At 38.4% G+C, this 19,113-nt stretch overlaps 1 protein-coding gene across 2 annotated transcripts in view; it reads right to left on the reverse strand.

Moving 5' to 3' along the window:
• ITGA2 (integrin subunit alpha 2) overlaps window positions 1–19,113 on the reverse strand; it is a 70,170-nt gene that overhangs the window by 28,413 nt on the left and 22,644 nt on the right. For both annotated transcript variants that reach the window (XM_052778992.1, XM_052778991.1), the window contains 10 exons: window positions 14,092–14,201; window positions 12,947–13,038; window positions 8,985–9,099; window positions 8,472–8,599; window positions 7,181–7,329; window positions 5,929–6,079; window positions 5,338–5,503; window positions 3,966–4,039; window positions 2,376–2,514; window positions 225–370 (listed from right to left, as the gene is read on the reverse strand). In XM_052778992.1, the coding sequence (XP_052634952.1) occupies window positions 225–370; window positions 2,376–2,514; window positions 3,966–4,039; window positions 5,338–5,503; window positions 5,929–6,079; window positions 7,181–7,329; window positions 8,472–8,599; window positions 8,985–9,099; window positions 12,947–13,038; window positions 14,092–14,201 (1,270 nt within the window). The remainder of the gene's footprint in view (window positions 1–224; window positions 371–2,375; window positions 2,515–3,965; window positions 4,040–5,337; window positions 5,504–5,928; window positions 6,080–7,180; window positions 7,330–8,471; window positions 8,600–8,984; window positions 9,100–12,946; window positions 13,039–14,091; window positions 14,202–19,113) is intronic.

The following is a 19,113-nucleotide window of genomic DNA, read 5'->3' on the forward strand; positions in this document are numbered from 1 at the left end:
GTTTTGTATATTATCTTTTACCACTAATTGGATGACTTCCTAAAATACTGTTTAAGAATTCAGTTAACCTCACTGAAATAGTCTAGTGGCAGAGAAAAGTTCAAGTGGATTCTAAATGCATTGCAAGAAAGAGGAATTTTCAAAACAAATGCATTGCAATTTACTGCTGTGTCAATAAAAACAGATGCCTGCAACATCTGCATTCATGACCAAAATATACTTGCCTGCTCGCCTCTCTGGGACTGCACAATTGCGATATTACCATTGCTGTCAACATCATAAACCACTACTCTGCCAGTGTAGTTGGATCTTGGTGCACCAGCAACAAAATAGACAGAGTTCCGAGTTGAGAGAACGGCAACAGAATAACCTGGGGAGAGAAGCCAACATTTAACATGTGTGAGAAGCCATTAACTACAAGTTGTCAGTTGGTTATCCATAAAGCACAGAGGATGAGTCAATGTGGTATGTTAGTCACAGAGAATGATGCTTCCAGACAGGAAGTTAAGCTGTCACATATGTGTAAAATCTGCAATAGTCTTGTGGAGAGAACAATGACACACAGATCAAGTTGAAGCAAGTTTGCAGGATAGCATGGACAATAGTTTAGCCTGTTCGGTAAAACAGACCACAAAAATGTCATGCTTGTGAAGGAGATAGGAAAAAGAGCGCAAAGAATATATTTGGAATGAAGAAATAAAGAGAAACATGAGGTGAACATTTGGGCCAGCCTTCAAATTAGGGAGGAACACCTAGCTTCTGCAAAGCTTGCAGTGCATTTTCCCACAGCTCACCAAACCACAGCCCAGTGCTTTGGCTGAATAGAACAGGCTGTATTAATAGCTTGTCAGCTGAAGGGCTTAGGTTGATTGAACTTCTTTGAACATTTTAATCCTCATTCCCATTATTCTAACATTATTTGCTTTCAGGAAACATCTTTTAATACCTGCAAATATTTTAAACATGTATTAGCACTATAAATCTAGCATTAGTACATATTTTACATTTCTGTGGTTTAATTACAGCAAACTTATTTTAACAGAAGAAAACAAAATCATCCTTTATAAAGACTATAGTTAAACTGAACAACAAAATCCAGTGATTGGGCAGAATATGCAGCTTTAGCAAGCTACAGGACAATGTGAGGAGCACAGCCTAAATGGATTACACCTTGGTCATTACATATACCAGTCTAATTCAGATTTGCATTCAGACACTGTTTTTCTAGGGAGAGAACATCATTGGAGACTAGAAGTTCAACAAGCAACAACAAAACAAAATTTTATTCTGCAAGTTAAGGCCACACATTCCTAATTAATACAGCATACAACCATTTGAAGTGAGAGGGTGCAGTGCAGAATGGGGGCCAATCTAGCGAGCTGTGATGTACTAGTAGCCCTTAGCTGGTGAGAGCGAGCTGGTACAGAGAGGTCTTAGTGTGGGACAGAAGGAAGTAGAAGGGAAATGAAGGGACAGAAAAGGCAACAACATTGTTGGCTCCAAAAAGATTAAGGCCAATACTCTAAAAGTGCCTTGTGGAGAAGAGCTGAAAGGAAATGACCTGACCTTTTAAGAATTATTCTAGAAAAGGGAGGAATATAAAGTCTGAAGAGCTCACACATGCAAAAGAGCTACTGCTCATTAGGTTAGGTTTAGTTTATTCATTGTGTTGGATGCAAGTAATGCTAAGCCGTAGGGAAAAGAGCATGTGAGTTGCAAAACTAGCATTGCATTAAATAACTTCAAGGATAAGAAAGTCATAGGTGCTTAATGTAGGAGCATTATTCAGGGATGAATCGCCAGAGCAGGCATGTTGTAGCTTCGCAGAAAACATTTAAATGAACTGAGAATACAAACTGACTGGGTCTATTTGGTCATAAAAACATGCGCCAGAAAACATATGTGGGTTATAAATAAGACCTCTGTTAAACTGCAGCAATATTTCTAAAACTATAAACTGAACTGGGAAAGGCCAAGGAAAGAGCAAGCACAGATGGAACGATAGCAAGTCAATCAGCTTCTCATCCACATGTAATTGGGGAAGTATGTGCAAATATTAAAAGAGAAGGTACCCATAATGATCAGTATGATACATTAAGCAGCCTTTTCAAACCTCATGATTTCTTTTGTCTCTGTGACATAGCCTGATTTTTTTTCAGCTTACCACATTGATATGAGTAGAATTTTAAAACCACAATAAGGATTTCATTCCATTCCAACTGTTGACCAGTAAATAAAATCTTTTTGGATGCAAAATTCTTTTCATATTCTCAAATCCGTTCTTAACAGGAGTCTGGCTAGAGCAGAATTTTCCAAGTTCTTTAATATCTTAATAAAGGTTTGATACATTTCCAGATTTGTATTTCAGCCCTTACCTAGATAAGAGCTATGGTTTCTGTCCTGTAAAATCTTCTCAAATACATGACTTGGAAAGGTGGTGACTCTGTCTGAAGACTCCTGAACTACTGTTCCACTCCAGTCATAGGCCCCAACAGCACCCAGCAGCAGAATATCCTTTAAAAAATAAAAATCAGTATTTTAGAGCTACCTATTTTAGAAAAAGTGTGAGGGAAGCTGAAGTTAGCATACATATTTCCTACATCACTGTGTTTAAGGCACTGATGCACAGTCTAATGACTGCAAGCAGTTGACTGGAGCTGCTTATAGTTACCACTTACATGCAGGACTTTACTGCCCTATTAAGAGGGATTGTCACCCTCTACTGCAAGATGATAAATGACTGCTTTAGCTCCCATGGCACTGCAACTCAAGATAAAATGGCTTTATTTAAACACTGTGATAATTTCCTAAGCCTGTCCACCCTGGGGTTGGGCTTGCCAAGTCTATGCTTTTATGCACTCATGATCCTCTGAAGACTGAAGATCACACAAACAAAACTGTTAAGAAAAAGCTAAAGCCCCCTTTTTGACAACAGAAGTGCCATGATAGCACACAGAAGCTGATGGAAAAAGATTCAAAATTTCATTCTTTAACTAGGGAGATGCCCTTAAGAGAACAGTTAAATCTAAAATCCAAATTAATATGGCTTATTATACAGAATATTTAATACAGAAATACTTCTTCATCTTAGAATTGTACACAGAAAACAAACATAGTTTAGATTATTCACATTAAAATTCTCCACTGAACTGAGATACCATTACAGAAAACTGCAATAAAAATAGGATTTGTAATTTTCCTGAAGAAACCCCCAAATCTTTCTTAATTTTTGCCATTTCCTATCACCAAGTGCTTGGTAAATTAAAACTTCAATTTGTGCAAATACAGAGGACTTTTAAAAAATTATTTCATTCACCTTTAAGGGTTATGAGAAAGAAAAAACCTCCCTGTATTTTCAGTTGAAAGCTGCTTGAACCACACTTGAATTTTACAAAGAGGATGTATTTGGTCAAGATAATCTTAAAATTCATTAGCATGAAAAATGTATCTGATTTATTATTATTTCTGATTTCTAGAGTGAAATATGCCTTAAATAAATATTATTAACTTTATAAATGTTAGATAAATTCTTTTCAGACTTGATTTATTTATATCTTGGTGACTGCCTAGAAATATACCAGCTTTACAGTATGGTTTCAATTCTGCCGAGTTATTCAACTGCAAAATATTAACTTGGAGCAATTGAATTTTTCATGCTATGTGAATTCAGAAACCACTGAAATCATTGGATTAACACATCTCAAAATCATTACATGAAAGAAACTTACGTAACTTCACATATTACTGTATATTTTTTCATTTTAGAGATATACACCATCTATTAGAAGTGATTTTTGTGGTATTCAAGTTAAAAAAAAAAAAAAGATAATTTGACATACTCCTGCTTGTAAAAAAATCTTAAAATTGGTCATTGTATTTTATTAGTCTTATTTTGTTGCACTTCTAAACATTCATATCTATGTAATTACATCTATTTGTATCATTAAATAATTAAATTCACATACCTTTTTTTGTGAGTAATACGCACTGAAGCCCACCTGTGACATTTCCATTTGGAATGTATCACCTTGATCTGTACCTGGTAAAACAAATATTCACATATGGTCGACCCTATAGAACCACACAAGAGATCCCATCTTGCTGCCTCTGAGTGTAGCTATATAGGGATTTTATGTTACTTTTTCCAAATCCACCAATTCTGTTAGAGCATTTCCAACATTTACAAACAACGAAAATCTAAGATCTCATAAACTGTAAATTATTTGGAGGATTTAATGGCAAGTTGATAAGATGAAGCCATGATGCTATGAGTCTTTTCCAAAAAAAAAGGCAGAAGATGATGATAAAGAGGGCTTGAATCAGTCTGCACAGTCTTGTCACTGCGGCTAAACTCTTTTTATGTTTCCTAGGAAGCACTAATAATACACTGAAATTAGCAGCTTTCATAACTGTATATTCACAACTTTCAAATAGAATATGAATGTTTATTGTCATATAGGACTCATAAAAAACCTGTTGTAATTGTCTTGAAAAATACTGTGATGTCCAGGAGTATTTCCTAAGCTAGACGGGTGGGACTCGATTAATGAGAATTCAATGGGAATACTCAGCAAAACCCAAGACGGGGAGCTCAACCGATCCCCTTGACTTGATTAGCAGCATGGGCCTGGTAAAGAACAGATGGAGGTCAAAGAGAAGGGAAGATTTCATCCTGAGCACAGGAAGGCTGCTGCCATGAAAAGCTCTTTAGGGAGGGCCAAGGGCAGGTCATAAGCCTCCCAGGCAAGGTCTAAACTTGACTTTAAAAAGCTGGCTTCTGGGGGAGAAGAGTCTCTGTATCACCTCTGCAGCACCTTCCTCCAAACAGTAGACAGTACTGTGGGTGATGGTAGGGATGGAACCTGGTAGATGCCCACCACGCAGATTGCATTACTGTAGCATTTCAGTTCTGTAATCAGTAACCTAGTCTTCTGATTTGCTTTATAAATTTACACTTGTTTAGCATTCACACAGGTGAATCTGACAAGCATAAAGATACCTTTACTCCTCCAGTGGTAATAGCTCTGAATACATTTGGATGCATATGGACAAGCCCCCAGTGGATATCTGAAGCCCATAATTTGACTGAAAACTTCAGAAACTAGGGAATATTTCCCACAAACTGCAGAAACTAACTTGAAGCTCAGGCTCATTAGAGGTGGGATAGCTGGGGGAACACCTGTGCAAACCAGAGCCCTCCTGGGGAGCAGGGAACAGCTCACAGCTCCAGCTGCCCCTCGTTTTCACAGTACTACACTAAGGTGAAAGTAAATAGAATCCTTAGCTTATCAGCCGGAAGAATCTGATCTAATTTTTCAGACACAATGAGTATTTTACCTTCTATACTAAAAATGCGCTCTCCAAGTGTTCCTGCTTCTTCCAGTAGTGCAGCTTCAGAGGACACATTAAAGAAATACTTGTCTGTTGGATGACTAGCAATTCCTTTGATTTCTTTAATTAAGTTTTTAGTATCAAGTTCATGCCTGATTAAGTATCCCAAAACCTTGGGTAAAAAAGAACACAATAAGAAGAGTGAAGGAAATCATAGTGTTACTCCATTTCATTCTGTACTATTTGAGTAAATATTCTACATATTAAAAAAAAATTACCTTCATTCATATTACTGAATTGCTTATCAGACTGTATTCCTATTCAAGACACCATTCAGACAGGAAAAATACATAAACCAAAGCAAAGGAGAAACCCACGGAAGTTGCTCAGGTAATACTGTTTTTGCTTTTTCAGCCAGTTAAAGACGACCAATATTTCACTAACTCATAAAGATTAATTTCACCTAGTTTCAGTCTCACCAGTGTAACAATGCATGCATTATATACAGCTTAAGTATAGAACATGCACTTTCAGACATACACACCAAAATGATCTTTCAAAAATTGCAACAATATATATAATTATAGTATTACTTACAGCAATGCCAAATCTGGTTATATTGTCTTCATTGCATTTACCTATCACTGTTTTCAAGTTGGAGCCATCATGTGATTCACCATCTGTCACAACAACCATTACTTTTGTGGCTGTTGGACGTCCTCCCGATTCAGGTGAGAAGGCATACTGTCTGTTATAAAATATTGGATTTATCACATGTCAGTTTATAATGGATGGAATTTGGTATGTATAGTGTAATGAATGTCTATCACTGACTTAGAACAAGGTGCATCTGCAGTGCTTTTTTATTTGTAAAGTAATGATCTTCAATAAGAATTTTCAGTTATGCTCCTGATAGCTTCTTCTCAAAGCACTGCTCAAAGAGCCATCAGAAATGTAATCAAGGAAGTATAAAAATACCCAAGTAGGACTGGATGGTATTTCTGATAGAAATGTACATTCCACGGAAAGCAATATTTTTCTGTACAAATATTTCTAAATAAAAAGGTTTTTTTTGTCAGAACTATTAAGTTTTGTAACACCAGAGTAGCCAGGAATTGGCTCCACCAAGTTCAAACAAAACGGGAAGAGTATTATTAATATGTTCCTCAGTACTACTGCAAATATTGACTCCATTGAAGGCCGAGTCTGTTCCTAAACAAAATTTTTCAAGGCCATTTGATTCAGCATGTATTTTGGCCTAGAGTCCTGTTCTTTATTCAACTGCAAAACAGAATCTTTCTATTGAGAAACAGACCTGGTTTGTATAAGTATTCAGAGTCATAGCACATTGTTTTAAGTTTTTCCTATTTTTCATGCTGCTGGTGCTGCAGTGACAAACTGACAAGAGATAAGAGATTTTATTTTCCCTGCAATCAACCAAAGTCTGACCTGCAAACAAGAATGTTACTGGTCCCACTGAATCCCTGGATAAACTTTACTTCTTTCGATGGTTTTGTATCTTTCCTAAAAGCTTGTCCATGGTATTCGATGCACTGTCATATTTAAACATCTCTGACAGCCTAAACAATTCTGTTGGGTACCAGAACTACTTTAGGGTAGAGTTTAACCCAATGGTTAAAGACTGCTTTTCAGCAAGTCTAGTTTACGTATCCCTGTACTGTTCTGCATGGGGCACTGTAAATGTACCTGAAGGATTCTGCCTGGCACTGGAAACCTCCTCAGAGGCTCCAAGTGCGTGCACTCTCAGTGGGAATGAAATTCAGGATGTGCTCGTTGCCTTGTAAGGTAAGTTAACAATAGCTGCACAGTAATCATCAATGTATTTTACCTTGCATTGTCAATGGCCTTGAAAGTATTAGTGAGATCTCCTCCCTTCTGATATGTTCCCTCCATTGCTTTAACAACCTCATCCTTTGTTTGATATGTATTCAAGTTGAACACTACACGGGGATCATTAGCATACTGAATTAAACCCACCTATACAATAAAGGAATTATGTTAGATTACCATGCATTACAATCAGTTACATAGAATGATGATGCTTACTTATTATCAGGTTGGAGTAAAAGATCTGCAGATGCACATGGGATTATAACTGTCTTTCAACACATATGAAAACAATTAATATTAACACGTTTGGAAAACAAAGCTGAAATGCTTTTGCACCTTATATAATCTATTATGGACTACAATATGTTAATGCAAACAATCTGAAATAGTCATTAAATGTTTTCTTGGTTACTTCTGGAAGAGCTGATGGATAGCAATAATACAGAGCGCTCTGGGAAAAATGAGAAAATAGCAAAAATTCTACAAGCTGACAGCACCTCAGTCTGATCTACTCTAAGGAAATCCTAAAGGTTAGTTACTTGACAGCACTGCAAACCCTATTTATTTTTAATACAGGTGAAGCTAAAGACATACACTAAGATGTACATTTAGTATGAAAGAAAAAAAGAAGATGATAAAGGTGAGGTTCAGAAAGGACCGAGCAGGAAGCCTAGCTTTTAAGCACCTCACTTCCAAAGTAGCCCAAGGAAGAAGGCAGGCTTTGGGAGAGAGATTTCCAGTGCTCCAGTCTTTGTTCCCAGAACTATTTATGGAAAATTGACAACGGTAAAGACAGAAAATGTTTAAAAAAAAGGCAATAAAATTTTCCTTACCATCATCAAATTAAAAGGAAAAAAGAACTCAAAGATCAGATAGTAACCAAGCAGGAAAAACTCATATTTTAAAGGTGTAGCAGTTGGAAAGTAAGAGCCATAAGAAAAGCCTACAAAAAATCTGTTCTACTTTTACCACATCCCCACAGACTATATTTTAATTACTTTTACACCTAATGCACGAAAGAGATCTGACTCCCCTAGATATAACCTAGACTTCTGTTTCAGTTGATTTATGTTTTGAATCAAATTACTAATTCATTTTGAAATAGGTTAGCTGTGAGATACAAAACCCAATACTGAAAGACACAGGACAACTGCATAATCTGTGGCTTTGGGAGAGGTACTGTAGTTATGCTAAAGCACTTTTGGTTTCCTTTAAAATTGCTAATAAAACCCATTGTCTTTTGAGGGTTTTTTTTTTTTTGGTCTTTCTCAAGGATGTCTTTGACTTACCTGGGTTTTGTTAAGGCCTATGTCTAAGCCTTGTACAAATTTTTTCAAAAATGCCCGTACTGCATCCCAGGGATAAATGCTGTTTGACTCATCACAGACAACCACAACGTCTATGACAGAGGAACACTCTAAAACAAAAATAAAAAGTGGACACTAAAAGCACTTTCAGTCTCAACATACTTATAACTCTTTGGCTAAATCTAGAGCTGCATATTTAGTTCTTACACAGGCAACATTTCAGATCAGGAATGTTTTGCCAGAATGAAGACTCAATAGAAGCATACGCAGATTTTGAGCCTGCGCTGGTGCAATCTTCTGAATTCAGAGGAGTGAGTCCATACTCATATCAGCATTGGATCACGATTTGTCAGTCCTTATGTGTGAATCACAGGACTTTGTTTTTTGCATATACTTCTTTTAAAAAATCCCAAATTAAGAGACCCCAACACAACATATCTTGATTTCGTTTGATATGGTTTTTTAATTGAATCTGTTTTGCACATGTTGCCTTACTTTGAACAGCAGGAGAAAAGCTTCTTAGGATCTGGAAACTTGGACTGATTTCAGAACAGACTCCTGTTGCGTAGTATTGGCTTCCACACTGCTGTGCCCACAAGGGACCACAAGTCTTAAAAATAGCAACAAAAAGAAACTATAAAAACAACAAATATTTGTCTCACCCTAACCATGTATAAAAGCACAATAAGCAGGACTACAGGCATATAGGAGCAGAGGAGCCCTCTTGGGTTATCAGACCAAATCCCTTGCAATCACAGTGACAGTGTAACCCCTTTCATAGACTTTCTCATTGAAAGTACTTTCTGTTCATGATCATCCTAGTGCCTCCTTCTGCAAGCTGGCCTCTCCAGAATATGCACAGCTATAACATCTAAGGAGGGTGACTTGGTCTTCTAGGAATCTGTGCTGCTTTAGGCCACCTGCTCTACAAATTATCGTTTTAAAACTAGGGTTGGTATTTGCACATCGCTTATAAGTGTGCGGAGAAGTACTTCCACTAACCAGCAGGTGGCATCAGAACCACGAGCATGCAGATCGCTGCAAAAACGCAGAGAGGACCTTTTCTTGCGGTACATCCGATTACCACCAACAGTGTGACCAGACTGAAGAGTTTTGTAATCAGTGCGCGTGCACACACACACACACACTAATTAGTTTGAGAAGCCTTGTTCCTAAGGGAAATTCACTTTGCCAAAACATTTACAAGTTAAACTTAATAATCCCCAGTGAGAGTGCAGCCTCACAGTACGCACTGTCCTATTTAGCTGCAGCTAAAAGGGGAAGTTTGGCCCTGGCCTCACATACGCTATGGCTACGTGTTTCATTGCCTTCTGGGGAAAATAATCTTGCTTCTTTGCTGAAAATGGCCTCTGTAAAAAGAAACATTTTCAGCTGGATCAACCAGCTGGTTGCATGACAGCCACACTTCTGATATTAGAAAGATAGATACAAAAGTACCTACATGAAAAAGACAGAATTTTGTCATGAGGATATTTGGGAGGGAAGGATTTTCTTTTTAAAAGAAAATCATGTTAGGAACTCAAGGAAAAAGCATAACCTCTGTTCAACTGTTCTGAAAGAAATGATAGCTTTATCACGTATACTTTCTGATTGCCCTATCCAGTCAGGAAAGCTTGGAAAACAGAAAATGCAGCATCTCTATTTAGGAAGAGAAGACAAAGTGAACAGCACTATTACTCTTTTCTCAAGAATATTGAAAAAAAGGTAATTAAAGGCAGAATTAAATGGAAATTGAGCTAAATCACACACTGGTTTACCAGTGGTAGACCACATCAAACTATTCTAACATAGTTGACAAGATGGCAGATTTTCTAGACAAGAGAAAGGAAGTATATCTACGTTATCTGATCTTGAGATAAGCACTCTTTTTAGCTGCTACATACGGCATGATTAGTTTTACTGGAAAAGATGGATATTTACAGATGTGGAAGGTACAGAACAAATCACCTATATTGGTAACTATGAAGCTGAAGGAGAGTTACTAGTCTTTAAAGTTATTTTTAATTTAAAGTCCTTTTTAGATCAATTTCATTTGCCCATTTTCTAGTTTTGTTCTGCATTAGTGGTTACTCAAAATTGTGATGTTAATCTTAGAGCAAAAAATAGAAATGTTTTAATAAATTTGCTGATCTTCACTTTAAAACAAAAAAGGGGAAAAGCTCTAATGTTCTAGCATTGTTAGAGTCAGAAATTTAAGATGCATCATTAATGCAGGGGAGAACAGGGAGATCACATATCAAGAACTGATGAACTTGAAAAACTCAACATTATAAGGGGGCATAGACTGCCCTTAAGGACTAATGTTAGGAAATGCAGGCATAAACTGGGAGCCCACTGGGTAGGAGAGAGAGGAGCAGAAGGACTGGGCACTGGCTGATTGCAGCGTGACCATAAGCATACAGCCAGCATCCAAAGGAAATACATGACAAGAAGCACTTGCAGTTGAGACACGGAAATACCAAATACACTATACAGCGCCCTGAAAAGACTTAGGTGGAATACAGCATAGATCTGGTCATTCATGTTCCAGAGAAGTGTATTTTAAAAAGTTGCATTTCAGCCAAAAAACTCTGTTTGTTTAGCAAAGCAAAGGACAAAGGAGAAGGATTGTGGGGTGTTAAATATAGAAGGGAGATTTTACATGTAGGGAGATGGGAGCTGTTCCTTTCAACTAAAGGCACAGCGCTGCCCCAGGAACAAACAGATAGTAACTTACATCTGAAATCTGGAAAAAAGTTGTTAACCATCAGCGGAATTCTTAAGCACCTTTCCAACAGGACTAAGCATGCCTCAGAAAAATGTAATGAGCATGTGGAAATGACTGCCCTGTACTCAAGGTGCCTGTAGGAAGCCATCACATGGCATCAAACAGCTGAACCAGCAGGACTCACAAGATACAGTACAGACATGCCAGGCTGGGTCATGCTCCAGCCAAGCAGCCCATGGATGCAGCACAGGCGGGTCCTAGTGGATGGAGGCTGAGAGAGAAGCAGCCACAAAAGGAGCACAGTGAGCTGGGAGGAGGAAGCCCTGAGCATAACCCAAAGAGCCCATCACAGAGGCCAGCTGCCAGAGACAGTGTCTGGGAACAGTGTCCTGGCTGGCAGCAGCTTGCAATTACGAGCAGACAGTCTCTGCTTGTTGTCCAACTCTTGCCACAGCTAAGTCATGGGGCTTTTGGTATTTGTTGAGGCCAAGTCACAGCTAAGCACCTGTCTCCAATACCCCATTCTCCTTATGTCAGAAAGAACTCTTATTGCCAAAGACGTAGCTAACTGTTCATGTCTTAGCTTGCAAGGGTTTTTTTGTTACTTTATGGAATTTAAGGAGAGTCGGTCAATAACATACGCATCATGAAATTCTTTTTAACAGAGAGAATTTCAAGTATTATTAGAAAATACAAATTTTTCTGCATGAGGTGTTTTAAATCACTGCAATTACTGATATTGATTGAAAGTGGGTATGCATAACATAGTATTAACAGTAATCAAAGATATTAACCAAGAGACAGAATAAGATTTTTTTATCAATATCTTCTCAAGCCAACAATCAAGAAAAGCACTGTTGCTGTATTTGAAGTTATGATTAACTTTACTAAACTCGAAGAGAGCTGCTGGAAAGGCTGGAATTAGACCTACTTTTAAGTATTTCACTGAACTGGGCTATGTGGTAATGAAGATAATAAACGTTTGAATACTTTTGCAATTACTAGGAAGACAGAACAGAAAAATACAAAGCTTAAAATGAGCCTCAAAGCTCTTTTGTCTGTAGTTTCTTGTTTCACTTAATTACTGCACATGCCTACAATGTATGCATCAAACTGGAATACACCTACACTGCCAACAGTTTTCATGCTTATGGTTAAGACTGTAAAAAAAAGCATATTAAACAGGAGTTAACTTCTTTTCAATTATGCAATCTGTTTTACAAGCTCCAAGGAGAGTGGTTTGCAGAATATACACATAGAAAATGCATCCTCCTGCACCTCACTAACCAAAGAAAACATACCGCAGATCCATGGGCCTAGAAATCCTAACATCTCAGGAGAGCAGTGACTGTCCCAGTGCACATGTTGGAGGAGAGATCCCATACTGTCTTTTGAAAGCATAATCAGAACTATACAAGACTGCCTTAAAGATGTCCATTGTGGAAATATTCTTGCCTATGTTGTCTGACTTAAATTACAGAATCTTTAATTATGTGCCCTTCCATAGGATATTTAGATAAATGACAAAGGACAGAATTCGTAATTTTCCTGATTTTGAACCCTAGGTAATGACAGTGGGATGGAATATTTTAAAATATGCAAAATATGTATTAATCTATGGCAGAATAAAATACATTCAGCTTGGACTTATCAAAAAATGCGGAGAATTCTAGTTTCTTCATTCTCCTCAGGAAGTTCTGTGTGTACTGAATATGTCCTTGATACGTACCAGAAATCCCCCTGTTTTTGAGTTCTGTATCAGAGTCAAGCCAAGGTTCATGTCTTCCTTTATCTCAGTCACATTTGGAATATTTATTAAAGCTGAAATAAAAGGAGATTAAGTCACGAAAGAAGAGTAAATAAGATGTAGAAGCAATTTAGTAAGTTAGAATTCCTTTTCAAAAGCTTGATTTCTCAGAAGCTAAGATGCCTTTTCCAAATGACTGCGTACAGTTCTGAGACTAAAGAAAGGAAAGCTAATCTTTGCCAAAAATTTGCTAACCATTAACTATAGACATGAATTAAGTATGGCCATTTAGAATACCTGCCCAGAATAGAGCTGAAAGCAAAAGAGAGGAAGAAATGGTCTACCTATTGAGTATTCTTGGCTGGCTGAGTAGCTGCAGCCATGTAGCTACTGTTACATTCCTCAGGACACCAGACTTCTCCGATCCAGCATCAGGCTTTAAAGAAAAACCGGAAGGAGCAGTGGAAGACAGAAATGCTCCGCACCACAAATAAACATAAAGTAGGCATCTCAGCACACTCTGCTCCCCCATATTTTCACTGTATCCAAAAGTGAATCCCATTTTATGCTTAGTTTGCAAACACACAGAGGCAGAAAAGGCTTCATTTCCACTCACACACTTGTCTCTCATGCACTCCACATTTGCAAGTCCCCCTGCGCATACCAGCACAGACCCGCCACCCGCCTGTTACCTGGACCTGAGGCCCCCCTAAGATCCAGCTGGAAGTTTGCTAGTGAACAGACACACACCCCTGGTTCGGGGAAGATACGGACACTCACCCCCCCAGCAGGCCGCACCAAGCCCCCTGGGCTGCGACTTGCGGTCCCGCTCCAGCCGCCGCTGCGGAGCCCCTCACTGACACAGAGCCCAGGTTCCATCCCCCCCAGCAGCTGGTTTTGGGACACACACCGTTCCTGCCCCCATGGCTGGAGGCTAAATACCCCAATTGCTCCAGCAGCTGACACTGAGACCCCCGTGGCTCCGACAGCTGGCACCACAGGCCGGGGTGCCCACACACCCAGCCCGACTCCAGCGGCAGGCACCAATTTTCACAAATAGATTGGCCTGGTGCAAAAACAGGAAAAAACTGAACAATTGTAGCAAGACATTATTCCTTATAACTTACCTTGTAAATTCAGTTTTTTACATGTGGTTTTGGACGTACCAACAGGACATGCGTAGATATCTCCAGTTCTGTTAGAGGGATAGCCACTCCAGGGTGAACCAACCAACAACCTGAAGTAAAAGGAACTTCATTAGGTCTTTAATGACCCTGGAAAAGTCCAGCAGCACTGTGGCATAGCATATCGCAGGTAACAGGTAAAGAGGCTTTTACCAGATAGAGCACCTAAGGCACTCAGGAGTCTTCTCCAGAGCTGTTCAGAAGCTTTACTTGCATGTTAGTACACTCGATTCACCAGGGGCGACTTTGGTGGAGAAGCCTCTGGGGATTAGGTTGCCTCAAATACATGTACTGCTGTTTCTGTGACATTATGTCATAATGTCAGAAGAAATACAGCAAAGATATTAATATATACAGATGCATACAATTTAGAAATATATACGTTGGGGATTGAGAGACAAAAAATTTATTGTCCTGTCAGTTAACGGTTAACTGATTCCTTTTAAGTTATTCTTTTAACTGATAAGAAGCATTTCCTACAGGATCTGCTCAGCAACAGTCAAATGCTTATGTCTGAGCTTGAACACTACCCCACCTTGGCAACACTGAGTCAGAAAGAAAATACTCCAGGTGACAACAGTCTGCTGCATGAAGTATTTAATCCCCAACAAGAAAGTTAAGACTTAAAATAATCTGTGCCTTCAGTATAAAGTGATTCACTGACTCATTCCTTCATCTGCTGTAAGGTTTCCCCTCCGATATTTGCTCCTCAAGACCCCTTTAATTTTTATCTGAAAGCCTTCACAAAACCAGTTAATTCAACCCCTGGGAATACTGCTTAAGAACACCTATTTTTCAGCGCAGCTGTCTGAGAGAGTGAAACCACCAGACAGTATAGGGCCATGTAGGGCTGGAAGAGCAGGACAATTCTTTATACAGTTTAACATGCAGTGAAAAAATGGTAAGGCAAAACATGACCATAGGAAGATGATCTCAAGGGATATGCAAAAATGAAACAGATTATTAGAAAGCAGGGACTGCAGATATTTGCTCCAGCAGCAATATGACTTTCCTTTCATACAGAACAGTCTATGGTAGTAATTAATGCATTTATGGGACAGTAAAGGACAAGCAATGGGACCCCAGTACAGGATAAGGAGTTTCATAAGAAACCGTCTTTTTTAGTTGGTCAATAGGTTGCTAAAAGCAAAATTGTCATCCTCTGAAATTTTATGGGTAGCTAATGGAAACACCTTGCACTATAAAAAGAACACATTTTATGAAATTATTATGTTTCAAAGCAATTGCTATATATCATATTAACTTTCCAGGGATCATCTGATTTTACTACTGCAATTTTATAACTAGTTTGAATAAAATGGCTTTGATAAAAATACATAGTTTTAGATGCACAAGGAAGAGCTTGAGTCCTTTTTAGCTTTCGCAAAGAAAATACTGCTAACTGCATTTTTTTAGTTTATTTCATCTCAATTAAACACAAACTTAAGAGCACAAATAATGTTACTCTGTTTTACCAGTTCGGTTTGGGGTAACTTCAGATGCTATTTTCTATGTGTAGGAATATTTTAAAAATACCTACCTCCTTCTCAATTACCCTGTTGAAAAACAGTGATTACGCAGGCAGCAGGAACAGGGTTTTGTGTACTTTTAGCATCTCTAAACCTGCAATTCAGGTTCATATAAATACCTCTCTATATAAAAACACTGTATGTTACACTGGCTGTGAGGGAGGCCTCTGATCCTCTTGTTATTTTCTGAGGAATATAGCCTTTTCTGTACAGTCAAAACGAGAACCACCATAGCTCAGGACCAAATAACCAGACATCAGGAGAAACTACTCCATCGGTCATGTGCCGAATGATGATAAAACCTGCAAACTCTTGTAGTGACACAGAGGGCTGGAGCCAGTCAATAGTGATCGACAGGAGGAAGACATGGTGTTACAGTCTCCCCCCTTGTTAGATACTACAGAGTTATTTACAGTTATAAAATGCTAACTGGGAGAGAGAAAGGGCTAACAGTTTTCATGGAAACAGAAAACAGTTTTAAAAAGGATGGCAGCACTGCATGTGCAATATCTGAAACTGGAACAGCTTTTCAGCATTAACTGTCAAGCTAAATATTGCACTGTGTACATTTATAAATATTTGTATGTTTTTTCTAAGTTTCCCAGAAGGCAAATGTATTTCAGAGTCCTTGCAGGAGGACAGCTACTGTTCAAAGAATGACCTTAATGGATCTTGGAAATACCCCTGCACCACTCTGTCTGGTCATGAAACTTGCTGTAAATCTCTCCACCGCACTGGCATCGCTCTGCAGCCATGGGTTATCCTGAAGCCCAAAGCAAATAGTTTCACTCATGAACAGAGTGAGAGCAAGAGGAGGAGGAGGAGAAGCATGCTTGAACACTAGCTGTCCCCAAATCGAAGCCTAACTCCAAGCCTATCTCCAACCCTCACGCTTGCTATTGGCATAAACTAAAGACAAACACCATCCACAGAGTTTAGAAAATGCAATTCTCTCCCTAGAGGCACCCTATAGGCACATGCCTATTTGTGCTCACTCCATGGGCTTTATGCTGCTCAGCAGTCACATGGGCTCTGAAACTCCTGTTTTCCCCAACCTCAACATTAATTCTAACCCAAACATCTATTTATACCGAGGAATCATCACTCTTTATACCCAATTCACTTCTAGAACTTAAGATTCACAACTGTATTTTACTTTTGCTAGCCCTAAAACTAACCTTGTAGCTGTTGCATGGTACAAACAGAAAAACGTAAGCCAAAGAAGACAAACTCTTCTAATTTTAAACACAGATCTAAATCTATGCCAACTGTGCCCAAAGCAAACTTAATTTTGTCCTTCATTTAGCTTGCACTCCTCATACTTTACTGGAAGTTATTATAGTACCTTCCCCCCTGCTGAATTAGCTTTCCTTGTAGATTTGCAGGGTCCACAAATCTCAATGACGTAACTATGCTGTAGGCCAAAAAATGCCACTCCATACACAGAATTTAACACTTAGAACTGACTATTACCAACACGGTGATTTTCAGAAATGAACAGAGCTATTAAACCCCTTCACTTATTTGACTTAACTAGTCTAACCTCCTACCAATACACTCCTGAAAAAAAGTTATTGACCAATTTCTGCCAAGCCTAGCCCTCTACGTTTAATTGCCAACCTTAAAGGTCCTAGGAAATAACTTATTCTTTCTCTTGTACCCTGAGCCTTACTTAAGCTTAATACTAGCCTTAATCTATATTAGAAATCAGTAGGTCCTACTTGCCTTTGAAAATTAACATAAACCATCACAGCAGAGAGTTACACAATACTACTCTGTGAAAATGCATGTGTATCTTTCTGAAGCATCAGAAGTGAAGAAACCAAGAGAGTATCTAGATAGCATCCTGCTAACCACAAAATTATTTTCTACTGTGATTAAACAGGATGCACATGAACCAGAGTGAAACAGAAGGTATCAGGAAAAAAATGCAAGAAATTAGTACTATCATATATAGTGTATTAATTAAGGGTCTTTTTCAGCCATGAGTTAAATATTTATTTTTACAAAACTTCCTTATGTGTCATTGTAGACTGTCTTTACACAACACTATAGCGATTAGCATGTAATATTGCCACTGATTTTATTATTCAGCTCCTTAATCAGTCTCCAACACTGTATACAAAGCAATAGAACTACATGAAGTCAAACAAAGTTCAGTGGCAATGCCATACCACACAGGCTGCAGGAGTGGCAGATCAAAGTGCAACAGGAATTATTTCTGGGAAATTACACCATGACAAAGCTAGTAACTGGCAAAGTGTGATGTAGCAGAAAACAAAATCAGAATTCATGGCAGAGGGCTGAATTCCCAGCTGTTGCCAGAGCACATTTTATATTTTCTGGTTTCTTTTTTTTTTTCTTCTTTTCATGCATTTGCTCTTTAGTGTGTTTTTTTTTAAACACAAAGATGGCTAATAGGAAATAGGAAAATAAAAGTAGAAAGGACCTCTTAAATCATGTGGCCCTTTTCCCTAAAATTACAGGAAGTGATGAATAGATATGAAGACCAGAAAACACTTCACTCCCATAGATGCTTCTCTGCACACCCTAAAACACTTATCACTACCTAAAACTTTCAATCCTTTGAACAAAAGACTCAAAACTCCAAAAACCACAGTGAGCAATGGCAAGAGAGTTTGACTGACAAACTTAAAAGGTCTAGAAGACAGAAGCCAGAGCTGCTTCTCCAAGCAGGAAAAAGGCAAACTGTAGGGCATGCAGTCGGGGGAAGCAAAAGCTGGGCAAAGAAATCAACGTTAGCAGTGGTGCTGGCACCGAAAAGAAGGAACTGTAACAATGGCAGCATTTTGTTTAAAAAAAAAAAAAAAAAAAAGTTGGCAGAAATTACCCTCCTCATTAAAATCAGAAGGCTTTGAAAATGTATTGATTTCAACAAAAGTTGCTACAGAAATGTGTCTTTTCCGCAAAATATCTTATTGGTCTGAAGAGGCAACACACCACCTCAGGAGAAAGGCTGCTGGGCTTTGATGACTAGTGAGCAGTATGCAATGATTTTTAGATGCATTTGCTTACTTAGTAGTGCAATGATTATATGATGCATCAGTAAGGGCAGTGCATATTAAAGTGTCATTATTGACATGATACGGAATGAAACAAAGTATTTTAAAGAAGAAAAATCCTGTAATATAAATTCCAAAACAAAATTCAAAAATTCCAAATCCTAAGCACACAGACACAACTGAGGAGGGTGGCTACAATGGGATATCAAACAGTACTTCATAAGCAGAGTGTATCCACAGGCTGAAGACACATATGAGTAGGCAAAAGCATTTTAACAGCTATACACAGCTATTCAATCTTCCTCACCTGAGACAGACATAAACCCAAATCTCATCATGGAGTAAGTACTATTATCTTTGCAGAATGTACTATCAGCTGCTGTTCAGGGCATGCACATTCAAGACAAACTTGA

This window comes from Harpia harpyja, chromosome Z (genome assembly GCF_026419915.1).
Source record: "Harpia harpyja isolate bHarHar1 chromosome Z, bHarHar1 primary haplotype, whole genome shotgun sequence".
NCBI classification, from domain to species: domain Eukaryota; kingdom Metazoa; phylum Chordata; class Aves; order Accipitriformes; family Accipitridae; genus Harpia; species Harpia harpyja.